General features: G+C 36.1%; 1 protein-coding gene across 2 annotated transcripts in view; it reads right to left on the bottom strand.

Moving 5' to 3' along the window:
• The window catches only part of CCDC122 (coiled-coil domain containing 122), a 51,344-nt gene that overhangs the window by 22,901 nt on the left and 2,832 nt on the right, over positions 1–25,611 (bottom strand). The window contains exons 2-3 of one of the 2 annotated variants that reach the window (XM_053665412.1): positions 7,565–7,653; positions 6,900–7,015 (exon numbers count right to left, since the gene is read on the bottom strand). In XM_053665412.1, coding sequence (XP_053521387.1) covers positions 6,900–7,015; positions 7,565–7,610 — 162 coding nt within the window. In that variant the 5' untranslated portion in view covers positions 7,611–7,653. Of the gene's footprint in view, positions 1–6,899; positions 7,016–7,564; positions 7,654–14,597; positions 16,774–25,611 lie in introns of those variants that run through there. The other variant, XR_008391644.1, reaches the window with a different exon arrangement.

Genomic DNA, 25,611 nt, shown 5'->3' with positions numbered 1-25,611 from the left:
TTAACATAATGGATCCTTCTCTGGATCCATCTGTGTTGTTGCAAAGGGTAAAATTTTCTTTTTTACAATATTTATTTTTTACTGTTCATATAATTTTAAATATTAAAATTTTATCATTTGTTTTAACATATTATATGTAAAAGATACCTTATAATCATTTAAATAATATATTTACATCAAAATACATACTAAAGAGAGACAACATGATAAAATGATAAAGCACCAGGTTAAAAAATTTAGAAGACCTATGTTCTAGAGCCTTTACTGTTATTCACTAGTTGTTACCATCACACACAACAAACTTAATCAACCTATACAAACCTAATTTTTCTTCATTTGTAAAATGAGTAGAAAAATGCTTACCTTACCTTTCTGGGCATTTGGCAGTTCTAACACTTTCTTTTTAAAATCTTAAAAGATTTAAAAAAAATACAGTTTACATTCAATATTATTTTATATTAGTTTCTGATGACACAATCATACACTTTACAAAGTGTTTCCTTGATATTTTCAGTACCCAACTGGTGCCATATATAGTTATTCCAATATTATTGACTGTATTTCTTATGCTGTACTTTACTTCCCATGACTATTTTGTAACTAGCAATCCGTACTTCTCAATTTCTTCATCTTTTTTTCACCTAGTCCTCCAAACTACCCCCCAACACTGGCAACCATCGGTCTGTTCTCTGTGTCTATGAGTCGGTTTCTTATTTCCACACTACCACTCTTCTCTGATTCTCCCCTGGTATCTCTGAGCATTCCTTTACAGTCACAACGGTTCCTTCAAATGCAGGTCTTCCTTAGAGTGCAGTCATCGTAATTTCCTCCTTTCATTAGCCATACTTGAGCTATATATATGCTAATGATGATTCACAGAACTTAAGTAACTGCTGGGTCCTATACTGAGCTGCTACTAGCCATTTCGAATTCATCATATCCAAAAATCAGACTAATTCTCCTCTCATTTTCATCCTATTCTTCCTTGTATCAATTATGTGTTGTCAGAATGGTAAAACCTCAGTGACTTAAAAAATAAGTCTTTATTGCTCATATGACTGGAAACAGCTGAAGGTGGTGAGACACTGACCTTGGTTGGATTTGCTCAGATGGGTTGGATGGCTTTTGGATAATTTAGTTTAGCTAACTGGGCCAGCTGGGGTGTCTTGCCTTTGCAACACACATATCTTATCCTTTACTGAGCCAGGAAAGGCATGTTCTTATGATATCAGAAGCAGAAGATCTGAAACTTAATTATGGAAGAAGTTTCTCAAGCTTCTGTTTGAATAATATCTACTAACATACTGACTGGTCACATGATGAAATTCACAGTCAAAGATTAGATGTATGCCCATCCATTATGGGAGAGCATAATGATACATGGTAAAGGGTCTGAATATACAAAATGATAAAGACTGGGACCAAAACGCAAATTACCATATCCTTATTTTCACAAGTACCAAGTTAACTAATGGTACTATTTTGGGGGCCATCCTTGTGTGCCTGCTTCTTCTTATTATGTAAATCTAAATGACATCAAAACACCTCTGCAGGCCACCCCCCATCTTTTTTTCTCTATCTAATATGGTTCTACTCTGAACACTTTTATATAATTTTGGGAGGGAGTTATTGCACTAAAAAGCAGACCCAGTCTATCCTTTTCCTGGCACACAAGAGAGGGAAGTACACTGAAAAATACAACATGCTGATGAATCTCAGTATTTATCTCCAGTTCCGATTTCAAATGCCCATTTGACATTTCTATTTCTATAACTAACAGACACACTAACTATACATGTTCAAAAAAGAACATTTAATTTACACACTCAACATGTTCTTCCCCCAGTCATCTTAATTTCAATAAACTGTACCATTTTCCACCTGAATACTAAAAAATCTAGAAGTCATTCTTGATTCTTCCTTTTACCTTAACCCCAACACCTATTTACCAGCAAATCTTGATGGTTTGGCCTCCAAAATAAAATTTGGTACCAAAATAAAATCCCAAATTCACTGCTGACCATTTTTTAGCAGACCTTAGCTTCTAACTGATCTTCCTGTTTTCATTCTTCCCCCTGTACCTCAACTAAGCTCCATTAAAATCAAATCACATTATATTACTTCCCTGCTTCAGATCCTCTTATGGTTTTCCATTTCATTAATAATAAAATTCAAATTGTTAATGTGGTTTACAAGGTCATATACACTCTAGCCTCCATCTACATTTCTACCTTTCTTATATTTTTATCCCCATCTTCCAGCCCCTTCTGTTTATTAAATATATCTAGCTCCCTCCCACCTAAGGGCATTTGTACTTGTCTCTACTTTAGAATTTCCTACCCCTAGCTATTACCTGTTAGTGTCTTTGCCTTTAACAATTCAGGTTTATTATTAATCCTCAGAATACTCTACCCTGAATCAAAATATAAATTAACCACCCACCCTCTTCTCCAAGTTACTCTCTACACATTATTCTATTGTATTTGTTTTTTAACATTTCAATAGAGTTAATTTTTGTTTATTTCTTTACTGCTTGCCTCCCCTTACTAGAAAGTAAGCTCCATGGGTAAAGTAACCTTGTCTATATCTTCTTTATCACAACCTTCCCAGTGTCTAAAATAGTACCTGGCACAAAGCAGTGCTCAATTAAATATTATTACATGAATGACTATTGATGAACATGGAATTGTCAGGAAAGGAACATATGACGTCCCAAGCAGATCAATCTGTTGATCCTATTTATTAATATGGAAAGCCATGGCATTTCCACTAATTTGGTCATCATTTCTTCTCTTTCCTGGACTAATGTAATTGTTTACTTTTCTCCCCAGTTTTAGACAGTTCCTCCTAAAATCCCTTCCTCCTTCAATCTCTTCCACTAGAATTACATTTCTTGTTGTTTTTGCTGTTCTTCCCCCTCACATTTTTCCTCCCTCTCCCTCTTTCCTTCCTTCTCTCCCTCTCTTCCTCCTTTCTCTCCCCCTCTTCCTCTCCTTTTTTATTTACAGATTCAATCAAGTATACTTGATGTAAATAAACTGGAAATACTTAAACTTCACAGTTTGATGAATTTTGACATACATTTATGATATGAAACCATCATAATGAACATAATAAACATATCTATTATCCACAAAATGTTTCTTCCTGCTGCTTTACAATTCATCCTTCCCTCCTCATCTGTTTCCAGATAACAGTTCACTTGCTTTCTGTCACTAAAAATTAGCTTACATTTTTGAGAATTTAATATAAATAGAATTATACAAACTATACTTCTTAAAATCTCACTCCTTTTACTCCGCATAAGTGAGATTTCATCCATGTTGTTGGATATATCAGTAGCTCTTCCTTTTTATTGCTCAGTAGTTTTCCTTATGTGACTATATCACATTTTGCCTAACCATTCATCTGATGGGCACTTAGGTTGTTTCCAGATTTCCAATAGGCATATACACTTTTATTTTTCTTGTGTAAACAAATACCTAGAAATTGAATAACTGGGTAATATGGTAGATATATTTTAACCTCTTAAAAAACTGTAAACTGTTATCCCAGGTGGTTATACCATTGTACATCCCAAATAACAGTGTCTGAGAGTTCTGTCCTTTAATATGTATACCAACACTTGGTATGTTCAGTCTTTTTTATAATTCATTTTTATCTTACTTTTTTCATCACCATTTATCCCCCATATACTCTCTTCCACTTCCATCCACCTTCTCTCCCCTGCAAGCACCACATTGTTGTTCATGTTCATGAGTTCTTTCTCACTTTCTTCTTTTTTGCTTAATCTCTCCACCCCTACATTTCCCTCAGGGCTGTCAGTCTGCTCTCTGTCTATGAGTCTGTCTCTATTTTCTTGTTAGTTTAGTCTGTTCATTAGATCCCACATATGAGTGAAATCATATGGTACTTGTCTTTCTCTGGCTTATTTCACTTAGCATGATGTTCTCAGGTCCATCCACACTGTCAGAAAGGGTAAAATTTTCTTCTTCTTTATGACCAAGTAGTATTCCATTGTGTTAATATACCATAGCTGTTTTATCCACTCATCTACTGATGGACACTTTGGCTACTTCCATATCTTGGTGATCGTAAAAAACACTGCAATGAATATAGGGGTGCATATATTCTTTTGAATTAGTGTTTTGAGTTTCTTTCAATAAATTCCCAGAAGTGGAATTGCTGGGTCATAAGGCAGTTCCATTTTTACTTTTTTGAGGTAACTCCATATGGCTTTCCACAGTAGCTGCATGAACCTGCATTCCCGCCAACAGGACACAAGGTTTCTCTTTTCTCCACATCCTTTCCAACAGTTCTTGTTTGTTCATTTATTGATAATAGCCATTCTAACAGGTGTGAGGTGTTATCTGATTGTGGCTTCAATTTGTATTTCTCTGGTGATTAGTGATATTGAGTGTTTTTTCATATGTCTATTGGCCATCTGTATGTCCTCTTTAGAGAAATGTCTATTCAGGTCCTTTGCCCATTTTTTAATTGGATTGTTTGCGGGGGTTTTTTGGTGTTGAGATTTATAAGTTCTTTATAAATTTTGGATATCAACCCCTTATCGTATGTTTAGGAAAATATGTTCTCCCATTCAGTAGGTTTTCTTTTCATTTTGTTGATGGTTTCCTTTGTTGTATATAGAAATACAAATGATTTTGATAAGTAGCCTTATATCTTATAAGCTTTCTAAAGTAACTTATTATTCCTAACAGCTTTTTAAAAATAGATTCCTTGGGATTTTCTAAAGATAAATCATGCTTGTAAGTAAAAACAGTTTTACTTCCTCCTTTCCAATCTGGATATCTTTTATTTCCTTTCCCTTCATGATTGCACTGGCTTGAACCACCAGTACCAAAAAATAAATAGAAGTGGTAAGAGCACACAATCTTGCTTTGTTCCTGATCTTATGAAAAAAACCATTGTCTTTCATCATTACATGTATAGTTGGCTGTAGGATTTATGTAGATGCCCTTTTTTAGATGGAGGAATTTCTCTTCTATCCCTAATTTGCTGAGAGGTTTTTTTTTATTATCATAAATGGCTGTTGTATTATAAGTATTTTTTACACATCTAGAATTTCCTTCTTAAACATAAATTTAATCACTTGCTCCCTTGCTTAAAGACTATCAAAACCTTCCCATAACCTTTAAAGTAAAGCCCAAGTTTCATACCATGGCATACATCTCTCACCACTTCTCAAAACACACTCTATGCTATAGCACCACTGAACTACCTATAGTTTTGTGAATGTACCAATGCTATTTCAGGTCTCTGTGAATTTCCTCAGGTTATTTTTGCCTGGAATACTGTGCTCCTCATCCCTTAACCTTTAAACCTGTTCCACATACCTAATCATTAAAGTGAACTCTGTCCTTTAAAACTCAACTAAAAATAACTTTCTTTGTGATCACAACTTCAGTGTTAAATCTGTATTCATGCCTCTATTGTTGATACTGACACCTTGCATGTAATTATTTGTTTTACTTCTTTGTCTCCCTCTTCAAATGATAATGAGTAGCTTAAAAAGTGGACCATGTTCAGTAACATGCATAATAGAAAGAAGACCCTCAACATAAGTGAAATAACATCTGTGAAATTCTTTGAAGGCTGAGAAGTATTGCAGGAAATTCCATTATAGAAACTGAAGACATTATTTTTTATTCTATTCTATTGTAAATATAAATTCCTTTCTAACAGTGACTAATGTAATGCAAATATGCATAAGAAATACACATTACTGCTATAGTATAATTATTATCAGATCTCTGTTGATGCATTAACAAATTCTTAAAGCCAATATGAAAATCCAGTCCTGCCCTGGCTGGTGTGGTTCAGCTGACTGAGTGCCAGCCTGCAAGCAAAAGGGTTGCTGGTTCAATTCCCAGTCAGGATACATGCCTGGGTTGCAGGCCAGGTCCCCAGTAGGAGGTACATGAGAGGCAACCACACACTGATGTTTCTCTCCCTCTCTTTCTCCTACCCCTCCCCTCTGCCTAAAAATAAATGAAATCTTTAAAAAAAACAGTCCTATACTGTCCACTGGCACTCCAGTAAAGATACCTTACATAATATTTTCAAGTATTAATTTATTAATGATCATGAAGACCTTATACACAGTTCCTATTATTACCTCCATTTAAAAAATGAGAAAACAGAAGCATGGAGAAATTAAATGACAGAGCTGGAAGTAGTAAATCTCGTCTTTCAAACTAGGTAAGTCAGCTCTGAAACCTCTTCTTTTTATTTCTATGATATATTTAATAAAAATCCTTTGCAAACCACATAGTAAAGGTACTGTTTCCATTTTGCTTTTTAAAGCTATGCTAACACATTATGCTAAATATATATTAACATACTAAGCTATATTAAAATATTATTCATATATATATTAGGCTGTATGCAAAAACCAAATATGGCTTCCAGATCCCCTGTAGTGGAATTATAAAGATACTATGAAATGTAAGAAATACAGAAATGTTCCTTATCTATTTGAAATGTACACTGACAACTAGTAATTCACAAGCTATAGCTTTTAAAACACTGGCTTAAAAACTTAACCTTCCCTAAATATCAGCATTTTAGGAAAACCTATCAAATAGAAGTGAATTTAAATTAATTTTATGTCACACATTGGGTATTATATGCTCATACCACAGCTGCAATGACATTGTTGATTATTTTTATATTGGGTGTGTAGAATGCTTCACAAAACTGGAATACTCATTTGGATTTCACTTAGGGATAGCAGAATAATTAAGAAAAACGTAAATATAAAAATATGGGTATTGAGTCCCAAACTTAAATACTCTCAATAACTTTCCTATTACCAATTTAATCTAATTTTGAAGAAAAGAAAGACTCATTTAGAAGACAGTATAAAAACAAGTTACCTGTAAATGATACAGAATTTTTTTGTTTTTTTCTATTTCTGATGTTTGTGATTGTTGTTGCTTTGCAACTTGCTCTAAAGCATCAGTTAATGAAGCTGTGTCTTGTTTAGCCAGATCTAGTGAAAGGAATAACATACATAATAAAATTTTAAAAGCAAACAAGTCATATTTCTTTACTCAGTCATAAAAAATGTGATTTTTTTCATAAATAAATTTAGGGTTGGTAGTTTTCCCTTTCTGGCTATAAACAAAACCAAATCAAATGCCATAATAATAGAGAATTCAAAATAGCCTACTGTTATGTTAATACCTGTTTCTTTATGGAACAATATAAATATTTTGACTATGCCAATTGTTTTTACCCAGACCGCCATCACATATCTATAATTATACTACCACCATAACAACAATCGAGCAATTATAGTTGATGAATTTCTATTAAAGATGTGCATTTTCAGGTTATTATGCCTTTTCTAAACATTGAATAAATTTCTTCCTGGAGAAATTTAGCAACTTCCCAATATCCTGATTTTCTTATTTATTTTCTATTATTTCTATTATTTTACTTACTTTCTAATTTATGATTTTAACACAATTATCCTATCATGTACTTTTTTGTTGCTGCTTATCTTTTCATTATTTATTTCTAAAGATTGCTTTGTCACCTTCTTCAGGAGCTTGTTGATTCTTTCTTTCTTTGTTGCTTAACATTCTTCTGTGCCTTTTTCCCCTTCTTAGTTCACCTTCTTTACTCCTACAAAATAATCAATGTTGATAATATTTCAGTTTTAATTTTTCTTTGCATACATCCTAGTGATCCCAAAAGAAAATTAATTGCCAAATACCTCATAGGAATGGCAATGACATTTCATCATTAGTTTCAAGACTTAAATTACAGTAAAGTAAGAGATTTTTGGAGAAAACTAAAACCATATTTGAATCTTGGTTTTCCTGCTTTTTAGCTGTTATAATCTTGAGCAAGTTTCTTAACTTCTTTGGTCACCACTGTACTCATTTGTAAAACCTCACAGGACTATTGTAATAATTAAAGTAATATATATAACATGGTTGGCACAGTAACTGACATACTTAATGAGTAATTAATTACTATGGATTGGTAGCTAGTACTTCCACTACTGTAATGAAATGGATCCTAAAACTATAGCCAGAATGAGGTAGAAACAGTGCCAAATTGAATTAGCAATTTCTGCCTTCGGAATAGATTGTAGAGAATACAGCCCTCCTGTCAGTGCTATTCTTGCCTGAGTAAGCCCTATGCAACTTTAAAATCATATTTTAACCTCTAGCGTACCTAAGAGTAATTGATAAGATGAAGGGGTAGATATTTTTCTCCTTTGAAAGATGGAGAAAAAGAGTTCCTTCTACTACCAACACAGCAATTGAAAGCTAAATTGGCATAGTTAAAGAAACAAGAGTATCTGAATTTGCTTGTCCATTCCTATGCAAAAGAGATCATACAAATCTGCATAATTAATAAAAGAAACTTAATGTTTTTAAATACTTCTCTAATTGTCATCTCCTATTTAACATTTGAACATATACATTTTTTATTTAAATGACATTCTTTAAAAAATCTTAGTCAAATTTTATAGAACTTGTGAATATTTCCAATCATAAAAAAAGTCCGATAAACTTTGCATGCCAAAACAAGTAAAATATTGTCATAAGGTAAGGCATGTATAAGGAAGATTCTACAATGAAATCTGCAAAATCACTAAATATCTTTCCTAAAGATTCATTAAATGTAAAATACGTATATACTAGTTACATGTGTTTTCTAAAAACAAAAACATAAAAGGCTGAAACCTGATACATAAGCAAAAAAAAACAACAACAAAGTTAAATTGTTTCCTAAGTCAGGAGACTCAAATCTATCCAGAAATATATCACCAAAATAAAGAAATCTTGAGAACTTTACTCAGCACAGGGTCATAACCACCCCTGAGAATTTATGATTCTTTCTCATTTCTTTATGTCCCTACCTTCCTCCAAATCTCACTTCAAATTTGCTTCCTTTATGATGTCTCCCCTGATACTGAGCCCATTCACGCTCTTCATGCCATTAACCTATAACCTGTCTGCTTAACATACAAACTAGCTCAGATTAATGCTAATAAATCCAAGACTAATTTTTCTCTCTAGCTCTTTTGTGTGGATTTTATGATTATAGACTTCATCCTTAATTCTACCTAATAATCTTGAAAATGCATATTTATACTTTCAGTTAGTTCTCTCAGTTGATTACAATGGCAAACAATTAGACTTCCAGTCAAGGTGGCAGTGTAAGTGAATTCAGTGCTTGCCTCCTCCAACAACCATATTAAATTTACAACTAAACTACAGTTGTAAATGAACTAAACTGAATGATAGTACAACTATCATTCAGAACCACCTGAAATCTAGGTGAATCGAAGTCCTACAACTAGGGATTTAAAGAAGCACAGCAAAACTGGATAGAGGGGTAGAGATGCAGAATGAGTTGTTCCCATGTGTGGTGGATAAAAACTGGGAGGGATATTTTGGCTGCGGAGGTCCCCCCTGAGGAGTGAGGGACCACAGCCATACACCAAGCCCCCCAGCCCCACACCAGGCCATCCCACCCAAGGTCCCAGTGGCAAAAAGATAAGTCTCCATAATTTCTGGCTGTAAATACCAGAGGGGATTGAGGCTGAGGCAGACAGAGGGCTTCTAGAGTCCCAGACAGTTCCTCTTAAAAGGGCTCATACATAGACTTACTTGGATTCACTCCTTCCAAGATCCAGTGCTGGGGCAGCAGCTTGAAAGGCACTAGGGACATATGGAAAGAAACTGAACTGGCTAGCATCGGGGTGAGAACTGAAGGGCAGCTTCTGTTAGATAGAAGTACTGGCAGAAGCCCTTGTTCCTTTACTGAGAGTCCTTCTGTTGTCCACAGAGCCACACAAGTAGGCACCATATCTGAATTTCCATCAACCAGGCTCATGCTACTCTCCTCACCATGGTTGTTTCCTGAGACCCTGCCTAACCCAACCTAATCCAGTCCTAAAGGCTCTTCTAAACTGTTTCCAGTAGCTTTTCCACATGAATGGTCTGTCTTGGCTCATGCTTCAAAATTCCCTAAAATCTCTCAAACAAGCAGCCTCTGGCCTCACAATAGATGGCCCTAGGGCCAGCATTAGTACCAGTGAGCCTTGATTCACACAGTGTGGCCTTGCCTGGGTACCTGCAAGCTTCCATCTGCTGGTTGCTTTGTAGCTCATGAGAAGTGGCTCCAGGGAGAACATAAGTGACAGCTGACCTTGGCCTGCAAAATGGATGCCCCAGAGCCAGTGCACCCAGTGGACAGCTTCAGATCACACTGAAGCACCACCCAATTACCTCTAGAAGCAACACTCAAGGGGTGGACTCAGTGAGCACCAGACCTCTGTCCTGCTCTACAGGGTGGGCCCTTGCACTGCTAATCCTCCACAGTGGTCAGAGGTCAGTAGTCAGTGGTCACAGCCAGTCCTTGCAGCTAATCAGCCTTAGAGTAAATCCCTCCCATTGATGTGCCAACAGCAATCAAGGCTCAGCTATGACAGGAAGGTGTACACAACCCACATGGCGGGGGTGGTGGAGTACTCCTGGAACGCCTAGCTTGAGTGATCACGAAGGCTGTGTCATTGGCCCTTCAGAACATTTACAATATTATGCCACTCTACCAAGCCCAGGAGATGTAGCAGCTCTACCAAATAAACACAGAGAGGCAGCCAAAATGAGGAGACAAAGAAACATGTCCCAAATAAAAATAACAGAACAAAACTCCAGAAAAGAACAAAACAAAACAGATAAGCAATGTACTAGATGCAAATTTCAAAACACTGGTTATAAGGATGCCCAATGAATTTAGTGAAAACTTCAACAAGATAAAAAAGGATGTGGAAACCATAAAAAAGAACCAGTTAGAAATGTAGAATATACTAGCTGTAATGAAGAATAATTTACAGGGAATCAATAATACAGTAGATGAAATTGAGAGTCAAAGCAGCAATCTGAAAAATAAGGAAGCAAAAAATATCTAATCAGAGCAAAAAAAAAGAAGAATCCCTGAAAAATGAAGATAATGTAAAGGAGCCTTGGGGAAAACTTTAAGCATACCAATATTTGCATCATTAAAGGGTCAGAATGAGAGAGCAGAGAGCAAGAAATTGAAAACCTGCCCTGACCAGTGTGGCTCAGATGGTTGGGCATCATCCCACAACATAAATGGTCACCAGTTCCATTCCCATTCAGGGCACATGCCGGGATTTCAGGTTTGGTTCCAAGTTGGGGTGTATATGAGAAGCAAGCAATTGAGTTTCTCTCCCTTTCTTTCATCCCCCCTTGCCCTCTCTAAAAATAAATAAATAAAATCTTTTAAAAAAGAAATTAAAAACCTATTTGATAAAATTACAGAAAACTTCCCTAACCTGGTGAAGGAAATAGTCATCTAAGTCCAGAAAGCACAGAGTCCCAAGAGAGATAAACCCAAAGAGGCCCACACCAAGACACATCATAATTAAAATACAAAAAGTTAATGAGAAAATCTTAACAGGAGCAAGAGAAAAGCAGTTATCTACAAAGAAGTTCCCATAAGACTGTCAGCTGATTTTTCAACAGACCTTTGCAGGCAAAAGAGATTGACATGAAATTTTCAAAGCAATAAAAAGGAGTGACCTACAACCAAGATTATTCTACCTGGCAAAACTATCATTTAGAATTGAAGGACACGTGAAGAGCTTCCCAGATAAGAAAAAGGTAAAGGAGTTCGTTACCACCATAGTATTACATGAAATGTTAAAGGGTCTCCTTTAGAAGAAAGGGAAAAAAAGATTAAAAAATACGAACAATAAAATGGCATTAAATGCATATCTATCAACAATTAAATATGAAAAAACAGAATAAGCAAACAAGCAGTACAGAAACAGTCTCATAGATACAGAAAACATTTTGACAGTTGCCAGATGGAAAGGGGCTTATGGAGATGAGTGAAAAAGGTGAAGGGATTAGGAAGCACAAGTTGGCAGTAACAGAACAGTCATGGGGTTATAAAGCACAGGAGAGGGAATACAGTCAATAATATTCTAATAGCTATGTATTGTGTCAGATGGGTACAAGATTTATCAGGAAGACAGTGAGTTATATGTCTAATCACTAGGCTGTACACCTGAAACTAATATAATGTATGTCAACTATAATTGAAAAATAAAAAATGACTTAAATTTTAAAAAAAAGGTAAACAATTATATAGCTCTTACTTTGGTTAGACACTGTTCTAAGTGCTTTAGATAAAAACAACAATAAAACCAAATCTTAAATAGTGGTTATTTTTGTGCATGTATAAGAACTTCACAAATATTAACTTTCAAATAATAACTCACTTAATCCTATGAGTTAGATGCTATTATTATAATTTATATTTTACAGAGAAATACAGTAAGCACAAAGAAATCAAGAAATTCACCCAAAGTCACACAGCTTTTAGAAATTTTATTTGAATTCAGGTAATTTGTCTCCAAGTTTCATGATCTTGACCAGTGTGTTAGACTGCCAAGATTATAATTTTTTAAAAGAAGAGTAATACCTTATATACCATTCTAGAATCCAACTACTTTTGTATTCTTATATTATTAGAATATCACTTTAATTAACTCTCTCCTTTACATTCCCACATTTCTTTTTAGGGGAACTATTTCAGTAAAGTCTACCAATGAAGCTGTTTCAGTTCCTACAGATCTCCAGTGGCCTCAACATCACAATTTGTATGACTGAAGAGGAGACTCAGTGAATTCCTCATTGTCAACAGTTCCTTCTAGGAAAGTTACCTTTCTGGTAGGCCCCATTTCTCTCTCCTCCAAATCATAGAGTCATCACCACAATCTGCCTAAGACACCGTGGGCATTATTCCTATTATACCCCACATCTCTGTTAACCTTACTCGCTAGAAGCCTAAGGCACCCAGGTCATTCCTAATCATAACCATCCTAATTGGCCTCAGAAAGCCCCTTGATCTGATATACTACCCACTCCCCAATTCTTTTATATCCTTCCATTGTGACCCCTGGAATTCTTAGTCCATTTGCAGAAAAATCAGCTACATCTTCAAGTTCTTCAGTGAACTCTTCTTTCACCCTTTTTCCCAGTTATAACTGAAATCCTCAAATATTATGCTTTCTTACCCTCAAACCATTAAGTCTGGAGGTGAGGCACTTTTCCTGTTCTCCATTACTACTGTCAAACTATTATCCTCTTCTTTCCCTAAACTACTTAGTTTCTTTGAAGTTCATGCCACCAAGCTACTATATAAGCTTTACCCTTCCTTGCTGTTATCAGTTGACTTCTAGATCTCCTTACTCCTATATTATAGCATCTAATTTATTGTGTCTCTATTGCTACCCCTCTTCTATTTCTTTGGGATTTCAACATCCACACAATGGTACTTCTCATATCTTGACCTCTTAGTTCTTTAAAGTATTCTCTCATCCATCTTCCCCACCCATCCACAGATTATAACTATACCTCATTCATAATCTGAGATTCAAACTCTTTTCAGTTTCAGCTCATTCCTCCTAGTATTATGACTACAAGAGCTGTTCAGTCACATTGACTCTTCTACATTTTCACACTCTCTTGTCTTATCATATATTCAATTCACTCCTTACCTGGCTTAGATTCCTTCACATTCATCCTCACTTCTATTATAGCACTCTCGCTGTCCTAGTTCCCCGAAAAAATCCTAACCAGCTGCTTTACCATACTCTAGTAGCTGAAATGCCTCAATAAATACCTATTCTGTGGTCTCATTTTAAATTCAAAACTATTTGTGTCAAGTGGACGACTGGCCATTAGAATTCACCAAGTTTCACAGGTATCAATTTCATTCCTTCTCCTTTGTCCTCAAACTTCCCACATCTTCCCCATTCCTCTTTTAGTTATGCTAAGCTAATCTCAGCTACTTATGTAACTAAGATAGTAGAAAAATCAGAGAGTATGGTAAACCACACCCCATCTACCAGTGTTCCTGCACCTGTACCTACAACTAATCTATTCTTTTCTTGCAATGAATAAAGTGTCCTTGTTCCTATCTAAGGCAAATCCTCCACTTTTGTACTCCTTTGTGTTCTACTCAAGGACATTACTACTTCAAATGTTACAGCAACAGAATTTCTTTAACTTAGTAAAAAATATTATTCTGAACTCATCATAAATTTAACAATAATAATCACCCTTGCTTTACCCTATAACCTCCTTAAGCTATATTTTGGTCTTCATAGCCAAGATGCTTACTGTCTACTTCCTTTCCTATTATTCTTATTAAACCCACTATAATTAATCATTCACCACTCAACCTTTAAAGCGCTATATTGTACACCTGAAACTAATATAATATTGTATGTCAACTATAATTTAAAATAAATGTAAAAGAGATAGGCAAAGTTATATTGCAATAATAACCTCAAAATCTCACTGGCTTAAAATAACGAAGGTTTATTTCTTATGATGTTCTATGTCAGTACATGGTTGGCAGGGAATTACTTCCCATCTAAGAGAGCTAAGACTGATGGAGACTGTCTTCTTTTAATTGCTGTTTAAGTACAGTTGTTTCTATTTTCCTCCAACCATTCCCATCCACCCCAGCAATCCCCACTTCCCACCCCTGATCTCACCCCCCTTTGTATTTGTCCATGTGTCCTTTATAGATGTTCTTGAAAACCCTCCCCCCTTTTTCACCCATTATCCCTTCCCCGCTCCTCTCTGGTTACTACCAGTTTGTTCTTCATTTCACTCTCTCTGGTTATATTTTGCTTGCTTGCTTGTTTTGTTGATTAGGTTCCACTTAGAGGTGAGGTCATATGGTATTTGTCTTTCACTGCCTGGCTTATTTCACTTAGCATAATGCTCTCCAGTTCTACCCATGCTGTTGTAAAGGGTAGGAGCTCTTTCTTTGTATCTTTTGCATAGTATTCCATTATATAAATGTACCACAGTTTTTGGATCCACTCATTTACTGATGGACACTTAGGATGCTTCCAGCACTTGGCTATTGTAAATCATGCTGCTATGAATATTGGGGAGCACAGGTTCTTTTGGATTGGGGTCTCAGGGTTCTTAGGGTATAATCCCAGCAGTAGATTTGTTGGGTCAAAAGGCAGTTCCGTTTTTAGTTTTCTGAGGAAATTCCATACTGTTTCCACAGTGCCTATACCAGTCTGCATTGTCACCAACAGAGCACTAGGGTTTCCTTTTTTCCACATCTTCTCCAACACTTGTTGTTCGTTGATTCTTTTATGATGGCCATTCTCAGTGGTGTAAAGTGGTATCTCATTGTGGTTTTAATTTGCATCTCTCTGATGGTAAGTGACAGTGAGCACCTTTTCATATGTCTCTGGGCCTTCTGCATGTCCTCTTTAGAAAAGTGTCTGTTGAAGTCCTTTGCCTATTTTTTAATTGGGTTGTTTGTCTTCCTGGAGTGGAGTCGTGTGAGTTCTCTATATATTTTGGAGATCAAACCCTTGTTCAAGGTATCCTTGGCAAATATGTTTTCCCATACAGTTGGTTCTCTTCATTTTAATGCTGTTTTCTTTAGCCATGTAGAAGTTTTTTATTTTGAGAAGATCCCATTTGTTTATTCTTTTCTTTATGTTCTAGAGGATGTATCAGTGAAAATATTGTTGTGTGGAATATCTGAGATTTTCCTCCTATGTTCTCCTCTAGGACTTTTATGGTGTCACAACTTATATTTAAGTCTTTTATCTACCTTGAATTTAAAGGTTTTATTTATTTTTTATAAAGGGGAAGGGAGGGAGAAAGAGAGGGAGAGTAACATCAATATGTAGTTGCCTCTTGAGCACCCCCACTGGGGACCTGGCCCTCAACCCAAGCATGTGCCCTGACTGGAAATGGAAGCAGTGACCTTTTGGTTGGCAGTCCCATGTTCAATCCACTGAGCCACACCAGCCATGGCTTATCCACTTTGAATTTATTTTTGTGTATGGTGTAAGCTGGTGATCCAGTTTCTTCTTTTTTTGCATGTAGCTGTCCAGATCACCCAACACCATTTGTTGAAGAGGCTATCTTTAGTCCATTTTATATTGCTGCCCCCTTTGTTGAATATTAATTTGACCATAGAGACTTGGGTTTATTTCTGGGCTCTGTATTCTGTTTCATTAACCTATATGTCTGTTCTTATGTCAGTACCAGGTTGTTTTGATTACAGTGGACTTATAATACAGTTTGATATCAGGTCTTGTGGTCCCTCCTACTTTGTTCTTCTTTCTCAAAATTGCTTTGGCTATTCAGGGTCCTTTATGGTTCCATATAAATTTTTTAAATGTTTTTTCTATATCTGTGAAATATGTTACGGGTATTTTAATAGGGATTGCATTGAACTGTAAATTGCTTTAAGTAGTATGGACATTTTGATGATGTTAATTCTTCCAATCCATGAACATGGTACATGCTTCCATTTGTTTGTGTCTTCTATAACTTCTTTCTTCAGTGTTGTATAGTTTTCTGAGTATAGGTCTTTTACCTCCTTGATTAGGTTTACTCCTAGGTACTTTATTTTTCTTGTTGCTATATCAAATGAGATATTTTTCCTGATTTCTTTTTCTGATATTTCATTGTTGGTATACAAAAATGCCTTTGATTTTTGAATACTGAATTTGTATCCCACTGTTTTGCCAAATTCACTTATTAGGTTGAGTGTTTTTTGATGGATTCTATAGGATTTCTACATACACTATCATGTCATCTGCAAACAATGACAGTTTTGCTTCTTCCTTTCCAATTTGGATGCCTTTTATTTCTTTTTCTTGATGCAGGCTCCATCTTAATATGAGCTTCCACAATCAACCTGGTAGAGGAAAGGAAACATGGCAAATTATGCTTTCAAAGTCTTCAGTTTAGTAATGACACACATAATCCCTACTTACATTCCACTGGCCAAAGCCAGTTTGTGGTCACAACCAAGTTTAGATAATAAGGGAGTGATTTCCAATATATACCAAGAGGAGTGGAATCAGAGTACCAGTGAACAGCTTAATAACAACCACAACCATGTTGCTGATCTTTTTCTGTAGAGAGCCATGTGCCTATCTCTGCCAGTTATATTCAAGATGTTAGCATATTCACATTTTAGGCATTATAGCCTAAAACAAGTTCACTTGGAATAGATTACAGATAGATGTGAGAGAACTTCCTTATCCTATGTGTCCTGTTATCAAACAAGGCCTTCATAGTAATCTTTTTCAGGTTCTTCAGGAGTAGAACACAGACCTATAATAATCCTTGTTTGCAGGAAAATAACAGTTGGATGTAAGCTAATATGTGGGTTTTCCCCTGGAGACCTTGCTCAGACTGAGCAAATATAACTATGTCCAAAAAATCATACTCTTAACCACTATGCGTTACCATTAAAAAACAGACTGCCCTGGCTAGTGTGGCTCATTGGACGAGTGCCAGTGTGTGAACCAAAGTGTTTGCCAGTTTGATTCCTTGTCTAGGGCACAGGCCTGGGGTGCATCCCAGGTCCCTGGTAGGGGGCATGTGAGACGGGACCACACATTGCTGTTTCTCTCTCTCCCTCTCCCCCTCTCTAAAAAATAAATAAAATCTTTTTTAAAAATATTATTTTTTCTTCTAAGCCTATAATTTCACTAATATAATAAAAAGTGAGTTTTCATTGTTTTAATAAGAATTATTTGAAGGCCTGCTTGAAAGATCCTAACTACAATACTATAAACTCTTTAGTAGCAATAAAATGCAAGTTTATGGGGAAAAATATCACATATATCTAAGCTTACTTTTATTTTAGATGGTCAACCACTACATGGCTCACTGTCTACAACCCACCTCTCTAGAATCATGTCACATAATATTCCAAGTAAACGAATATGTTCAAGGAATCATGAAGGTGTGGTAATTTAGAAAGCCATGAATATATGTCAATCTCACCTGGAAAGTACCTGCTTCACATTTTCAATTTATCTCCCAATTTATTAATTATTTAAATAATAGAGTGTTTTATTATTCTCACTCACTCATGAGGTATTACATAAAGCCTCACAGATGTGAGGAGAAATTAGAATTGTTAAGTAAATTAAGTTACTGTTAGTCTATATCAGTCAAGCTCTCAAACTGGCTTCCCATCCCCACATCCTTTAAAAACTCACCCAATTGCCATTAAAGAGTATGAGTTGCTCCTCTTTGTATCTCCTTTTACTAAATTTGGTTTCCTGATTTTTTTCACTCTTCATTCCTTGTTTCATTTCTTGGCCATCACTACAAACTTCTCAAGCTGGACATTTGGCTAACCCCTGACTTTCCTTCATAACTATAATTTGCTCCTACCCTAAAGATTACCTGCTTTCAAGTACACTGGGTATATATTATACAAAATGCCAATGGGTACAAGGTTTCATAATAGTCACACATTGGTTGACTGACATTCCTAACAGGTTTCACTTATCCCTCCTCATCATCAGCTAGAACCAAACATAAATATCTCAGAAATTACTTCTTGCCCAGAATTGAGTTCCATACCAATGGAAAGACACTGCTAAGGTCATTCAGTCTCATGCCTTCGTTTTTAATGGTGACTTTATGCTTTGTAGATTCTGTTTGCAAAGCTGCAGGATGAAAATGTGATCAAAATGCTAAATTTGCTGAATACCAAAATAGATAGCCAGACTTCCTCAAGAGAGATTTTTGGAGCTCTCCTCGCTCTTAGTTTTTAAAAAAAAAGTTCTTATCAAAGTATATATGACCTCCATGTTGCTACATTCAGTGAAAAGTTCAGTCCTCATCTTTCTTGACCTATCTGCATCATTTGACATATCTGATCATGCCCTCCTTTTTGAGACACCATACTTTTTGGTTTCCTCTGCTGGTTCCTCCTCATCTTTCTCATCTATGTTAGAGTGTTCTGGTGCTCTATCCTCAGGCCTCTTATTTTCCATATACTCACTCTGCAGGGGATGCTATCCAATCCCATGTCCTTCAAATCCATTCATAGGCTGACAACTCCTAAGTTTACATGTCTAACCTGAACATCCCTCTTGAGCTCTAAACTGGTAACATATTGCCTGATGTCTGCATTTGGATTTCTTATAGGCATTTAACTGAGCACATCCCAAACTGAACTCTTGATTTCTCTGTCCACTGGTATCCATCATGTTCACAGAACCTGCTTCTTCATAGTCTTCTCCATCTCAATAAATTATTAGTTCATTTTTCTTGTTCAGGCCTAAAACCCTGAAGACATTAGCAAGGAGGTCTCTAATGAGGTATAGAGCCAGGGGCAACTGAACCAGACTTGCTTAAGATAATCATAAATGAGACCTCATTGTTGGTGGTTCACAGATCCTCTGGGAAATCCTCCCAAACTATGTGGCACACCACTGCTGCCCCAATTGTTTTACCCAAAGGACCAGCCAAAAGCTTGACTCTTTCTCTTACAAGGTGCATGCAATTCTTTTAGCAAAGCTCATTGGTTCCACCTTTAAATTACATCGCAATCAATTCTTCCGGCCAAGATAGAGGTATAAGTAGATACACTGTTTCCCCTCACACAAACAAAAGAAGGACAACAGCAACTTTAAAATAATCAGTACTGACAGAAAACTGAACTGTATGGAAGTCCGACAACCAAGGAGTTAAAGAAGAAACATTCATCCAGACCTGTAGGAGGGGTGGAGTCGGGTGGCCTGGTGGGGAGGACTCGCAGCAAAGCAGAGGCTGGCAGACCCCAGGTGTGAAAGGTGGCAGATGATGGACCCAGCGATGCAGGGGATTGTGGAGGAGCTTGGCACACAAGGCGGTTGGCAGACCAGGTGGTCCCACATTCTCAGGCAGATAAACCAGGCAAAACTGGTGAGTAAGATAGACCATACAACTGAGGGCTCCGGCCTGGGGAAATAAACCCTCAAAACACCGACTGAAAATACCTGTGGGGGTTGAGGTTCTGGGAGAGACTCCCAGCCTCACAGGAGAGTTTGTTGGAGAGACTCACAGGGTCCTAGAACATACACAAACCCACCCACCTGGAAAGCAGTACCAGAAGAGCCCAATTTGCTTGGGGAAGCATGAGAAGTGACTGAAATCCGACACAGAGAGGAGCAAGCACCATTGTTCCCTCTCGAATCCTTTCCCCACATACTGCATCAAAACGTAGTAACTGGGTTGCCCCACCCAGGTGAACACCTGAGCCTCTGCCCCTCATACGTAACAGGTGTGTCAGGACAAAAAAATGGCCCAAAGGAAAGAACAGATCAAAGCTCCAGAAATAGTACAACTAAATGACAAAGAGATAGCCAACCTATCAGATGCACAGTAATCAGGATGCTCACAGAACTGGTTAAATTTGGTCACAAATTAGATGAACAAATGAAGGCTACACTAGGTGAAATAAAGAAAAATGTACAGGGAACCGATAGTGATGGGAAAGAAACTGGGACTCAACTCAATGGAGTGGACCAGAAAGAACAAAGAAACAACCAAACAGAAGAGAATGAAGAAACAAGAATTCAAAAAACAATGAGGAGAGGCTTAGGAACCTCCAGGACATATTTAAACACTCCAACACCCTAATTATAGGGGTACCAGAAGGAGAAGAGGAAGAGCAACAAGTGGAAATGTCATTTGAACAAATGATAAAGGAGAACTTCCTTAATCTGTCAAAGGAAATAGACTTCCAGGAAGTCCAGGAAGCTCAGAGAGTCCCAGAGAAGTTGGGTCCAAGCAGAAACACACCAAGGCACATCATAATTACATCAGCCAGGATCAAAATGAAGGAGAGAATCCTTTAAGCAGCAAGAGACAAGGAGGCAGTTACCTACAAAGCAGCAAGAGACAAGGAGGTGTTCCCACCAGACTGTCAGCTGATTTCTCAAAAGAGACCTTACAGGCAAGAAGGGGCTGGAAAGAAGTATTCCAAGTCATGAAATCCAAAGATCTACATCCAAGATTGCTCTATCCAGCAAAGCTTTCATTTAGAATGAAAGGGCAGATAAAGTGCTTCTCAGAAAAGGTCAAGTTAAAGGAGTTCATCATCACCAAGCCCTTATTATATGAAATGTTAAAGGGACTTATCTAAGAAAAAGAAGATAAAAAACATGTACAGTAAAATGACAGCAAACTCACAATTATTAACAACCACACCTAAAACAAAAACAAACTAAGCAAACTAAAACAGGAACAGAAACACAGAAATGGAGATCACATGGAGGATTAGCAACAGGGGAGTGGGAGGAGGAGAGAGGGGGAAAAGGTATAGAGAATAGTAGCATAGATGGTAGGTAGAAAATAAACAGGGGGAGAGCAAGAACAGTATGGGAAATGTAGAAGCTAAAAAACTTATAAGTATGACACATGGACATGAACTAAAGTGGGGGAATGTGGGTGGGAGAGGGTGTGCAGAGTGGAGGGGAGTGAAGGAGAGAAAACTGGACAACTGTAATAGCATAATCAATAAACTGTATTTTGAAAAATAAAATATAAAAATGTTTTTAAAATATAAATAAATAAATTACATGGCAATCCAATCACTCCTTACCACTTCTAAATACTATCTTAGTAGACAAGCATTCTCTGGTAAATCTCTCAAAAAACATGACTTTCCCTCCTCCATAGGAGGAGTCACTCCATTTCCTTAACCTACCTCACTTTTTCTAAATAGCATTTATTATCACTTGCCTCTTATACATTTATTTCTATTCTACCTTCTTTTACTAATATAAGCTCCATGAGGACAGAGACCTAGAACAGTGCCTGGCACACAATAAGTTTCTAATTCTACTGTCACTACTCCAATTCAGTTCTACTGATAATGCTCCTAAAACCCTGTTCTGATCATGTCAACACTGCAACCATCTTTCAACTCTCTCTTAGATGGGATCTTCTGTAAGATGTCTTTCTTGATCTCACTGAGTAGATGTGATTTCTCTCTCTCATACAATTGTTTCTATATCTTTATTATATCATGATTTATAACAGTAGAGCTCCCAGAATAATACAGAGCTTATTCTTCAATCTAGGTTGTGCCAGTTAGTAGTTTATTAGGTTAAATTCTTTACAACCCAGACCTCAGATTCCTTATCTGTAAATAGGAACAACAGAAGCACTTGGCTTTTTTAGGATTATTGTGAGTACTAACTGAAATAATACACATTATAAAGCATTTAGAAAATAAGTTCTGCTATATAACACATGTTTAATATTGTTTCCATTACTTTATACTATATTTATCCATTAGACTGTAGGCTCCAGGAAGGAAAATACAAAGATTTACTTGTTTTTGTGTTCTCTAAAGTATTTGATAAACAAACTTAAAAAGAAAAGAAAATTAGATTTATACTATAAAAAATAAAGTAACTGGTCCTTCTTGATCTATATTCCTAAAGCAACATAAATTGAAGGACTGGGATGATCTTTATTTAAACCACGTATTCATGTAAAAATATCTGCTTTAAAATTGGGAAAGTTTTAGGGGTTTTTTCTGGCTTTCTATTGTATAATAGACAAACTATAAAAATGAAAACAAACTACTGCCATCTACTGATCATTCATTATAATAGTATAAAACAAGAGTTTAGAGACCAGCTAGATGTTATCAATTATTCTTTCATTCAAACCACATATGTGGATAAATATTAAGTGCAACCCACAATGGGAAATATAAAAATGAATTAAGTGACTGATTCTAAAATAAATAAACCTATAATACCTAAAGTATTTGACAATAAATATCCAAGCATTAAATATAAAACAAAATTGTTAAAAAAAAACACTTTTAACTAAAAAAGCTTTACAGAAAACAATGCAATGGAAATACTATAATAAACCATCATTCTTCTATATTAACTTCTATAGTTAATATAATATAATAAACCAAATATAATAGATGGTTTATTATATTATATTTGTTGGGTATTAACTAACCAGTACTCTTTTAAGTGCTTTTACATGACTTATCTTGTTTTCCTCTCAGAACAACTATTCTTACCTATATTTTGTAGATGACAAAACTATGACTTGGAGAAATTAGGAAATATGCCAAAGGTCATATATCAAACAAGTAGGAAGGATGGAATTTGAAGCAAGTAGGATCCAAATTACTATTTACTAGGTACTTAATATATAATAAAACACTATGATAAGCATGATTTGTGCATGATCTCATTTGAATTTCAGAGACAAGCCCCTGTACTTGGCCCTTGGGAGGAGATTTTAAAAATGCCAGGGTTCCAGCTTTTGGTAACTCATTATCTGATACCTCCCTCCAAGTTAATGAGCAAAATAAAGCAAGCCTGTCAAACTCCACTGGGGCTTTTGAGAGCTTTTGGCTTAGAAGAATTAAGAGGAGGCAACTGTATGTGTGAACCATGTCACATAAGCACCATTTTCCATTCTGAATGGAAAAAGCTGGTATGTGAACTTACCAGATAGTTTAAGTAATTAAGTTCATAATTTCATCCTACACCCCTTAGAGTAGATATTTCAGTTAAAACAGCGAGGAAAGAAAAATATAAATAATTTTCACATAAGTCTGAAATTGTTTTGTTTTGTTTTCTAAGGCAAAGGGAAGTTTAATATTTTTTTTTACTTGGATATTTTATTAAACAGTATCCAAAACAGCTATTGGTTTTCAATCTTAACAACTTCTACATGTCAGAAAAGTGTCTTCTCTTTGCTCAGTAGGTCTGACAATTGAAACGCATATATGATTTTTCTCTCTCCTTGAATCTTTGATTAGCACCAGACAGGCACAAATCATCCTGAATATGCTACATGACCAAGCCTTGTGGACCACAGATAGTCCTCAGAAGACTATAGTGTTGCTAACAGGGCATCTTCTCTTTTATGCAGGTTTGAGCCAGTTAGATTTTTATGCTGCAAACTGCCTGATAACATTTATGAAGCCTGATTTTTTTAAAAACCTATTTACATATAATCCTAAAGAAACACTCTGAGCAAGGAGTGGGAATTTAAAGGAAGATGTAGTAGTCTGTGATCTTGGTCCTTAAACAAATTCTTCTGACATTTGTTTTCAATGGGAAGAGAGTGATGAGAAACGTCAATAAAAATAGCTGCCTCATTGGTTGTTACATTTAGTAGTATCTTTTAAATATGCTCTCATCTGTTTTTCACACTCTTATCTCTTTGCACAAGGTCTTGGCAAGGAAGTTTAATATTAAAGCTGACATTCAATTAGATAAGCTAAAATATTAACCTGGGGAAATATGAGATCAAAGTTTTTTTCTGGTATCAAGGGAATTTATTATTATGGTCTATATGTATAATAAGCATGATAAAATCAGATCTGGGTGGTTCAATTTCAACAAATAAATTAAAGAGGCATAATGAGGAAAATGTGGCACACTGCACAAATGAGTAATAATCAAAAATACATACTTCGAGGTAAAAAAGACTGAAAGTCTTTTCAACCAATGTTTTCATTAAGCTATAACATCATCAGAAATCACCCAAAAGGAATCAAGTAATTAAATCATTTAAAAATTGCATACCTATTATATATCAATGTCTTAAACCTGCTGAAACTATGGATTGTTCTCTTTTCTGGCTAGGAAATGAGATTAAAGTGTCAGAATGCTAAAAATATAAAGAAACCAGAGAATTTGTAATATCCCTTAACTTCCTATCATATACAATATTCATATATTATCCATGCTACCTATAGCTTTCTCCTAAAGGTGGGATGTCTCTGAATGTACAGATAATACTGGACTACCAAAACATCTCATTTTGGGATGTATACATACAAGGATTACTGTGTAACCTGAATCCAAGCTTTAAGAGACCATTCAGGCAACTGTTTGAAAAAATATATAGGCCTTTGATGAAATGTAGTTATAACCTATCTGCTTTTCTAATTCCGGACAGTAAGGGGAGAGGTCTTTTTAAAAACTCTATAAATAAATAAGCATGATTCTAAAATAAGAGGAGCTTGCAATGGGTTCTAGGGTGACCCCCCAAAAAATAGGTCCATGTCCTAACTCCCAGGACCTGTGAATGTGACCTTATTTGGAAAGGGTCTTTGTAGATTAAAGTAAGGGTCTGAATATGAGATTTTTCTGGATTTAGAGTAGACCCTCTTTTCAATGACAAGTGAGAGACTGAATATATAGTGACCAGATCACATATAAAAATAGAACTCTGACCCACGACCTGAACCAAACCCAAAAAACCACCATCCACCCACATATTATCTACAGTAACCAAACCAGGAAGCCATCTGTAAAGTTCATCTGTAAATCATACTTTTAGGGTGTTAGACCACTATCTCTAATAATTGAGGAAAAAACAAACAAACCCTGTAACAACTGGTCCAAAATGGCCCGTGTTTGATTAATAACTGACAACTTCCCCAAGTTTTGTCCCTACTTCCAACTTGGGACCAACCAGAAAAAAGCAAATATGTACCACATATGTCATCCTGCTTTGAGTTAGACCACCTACAACTTCCTCATGCCAACAGCCTACAATCAGGGCACAGCTGAAGATATCTCTTTTTTGCATGATAAAGTTTTCCCACTCCTATGCCTGCCTTGGTGGCTGACTCTTTTGCTCTAGAAAGCTCTGATTAAATAGCCATTGTTCTCATATGGTTGGCCTGTCTTTATTTCCACACAGGTGCTCTTATTTGAGAAAGATAGTGATTCGAGACTCAGACACA

Source organism: Artibeus jamaicensis, unplaced genomic scaffold (genome assembly GCF_021234435.1).
Source record: "Artibeus jamaicensis isolate MK-2021 breed Jamaican fruit bat unplaced genomic scaffold, CSHL_Jam_final contig_414, whole genome shotgun sequence".
NCBI lineage: Eukaryota > Metazoa > Chordata > Mammalia > Chiroptera > Phyllostomidae > Artibeus > Artibeus jamaicensis.
This window is presented reverse-complemented; position numbering and strand designations above follow the sequence as displayed.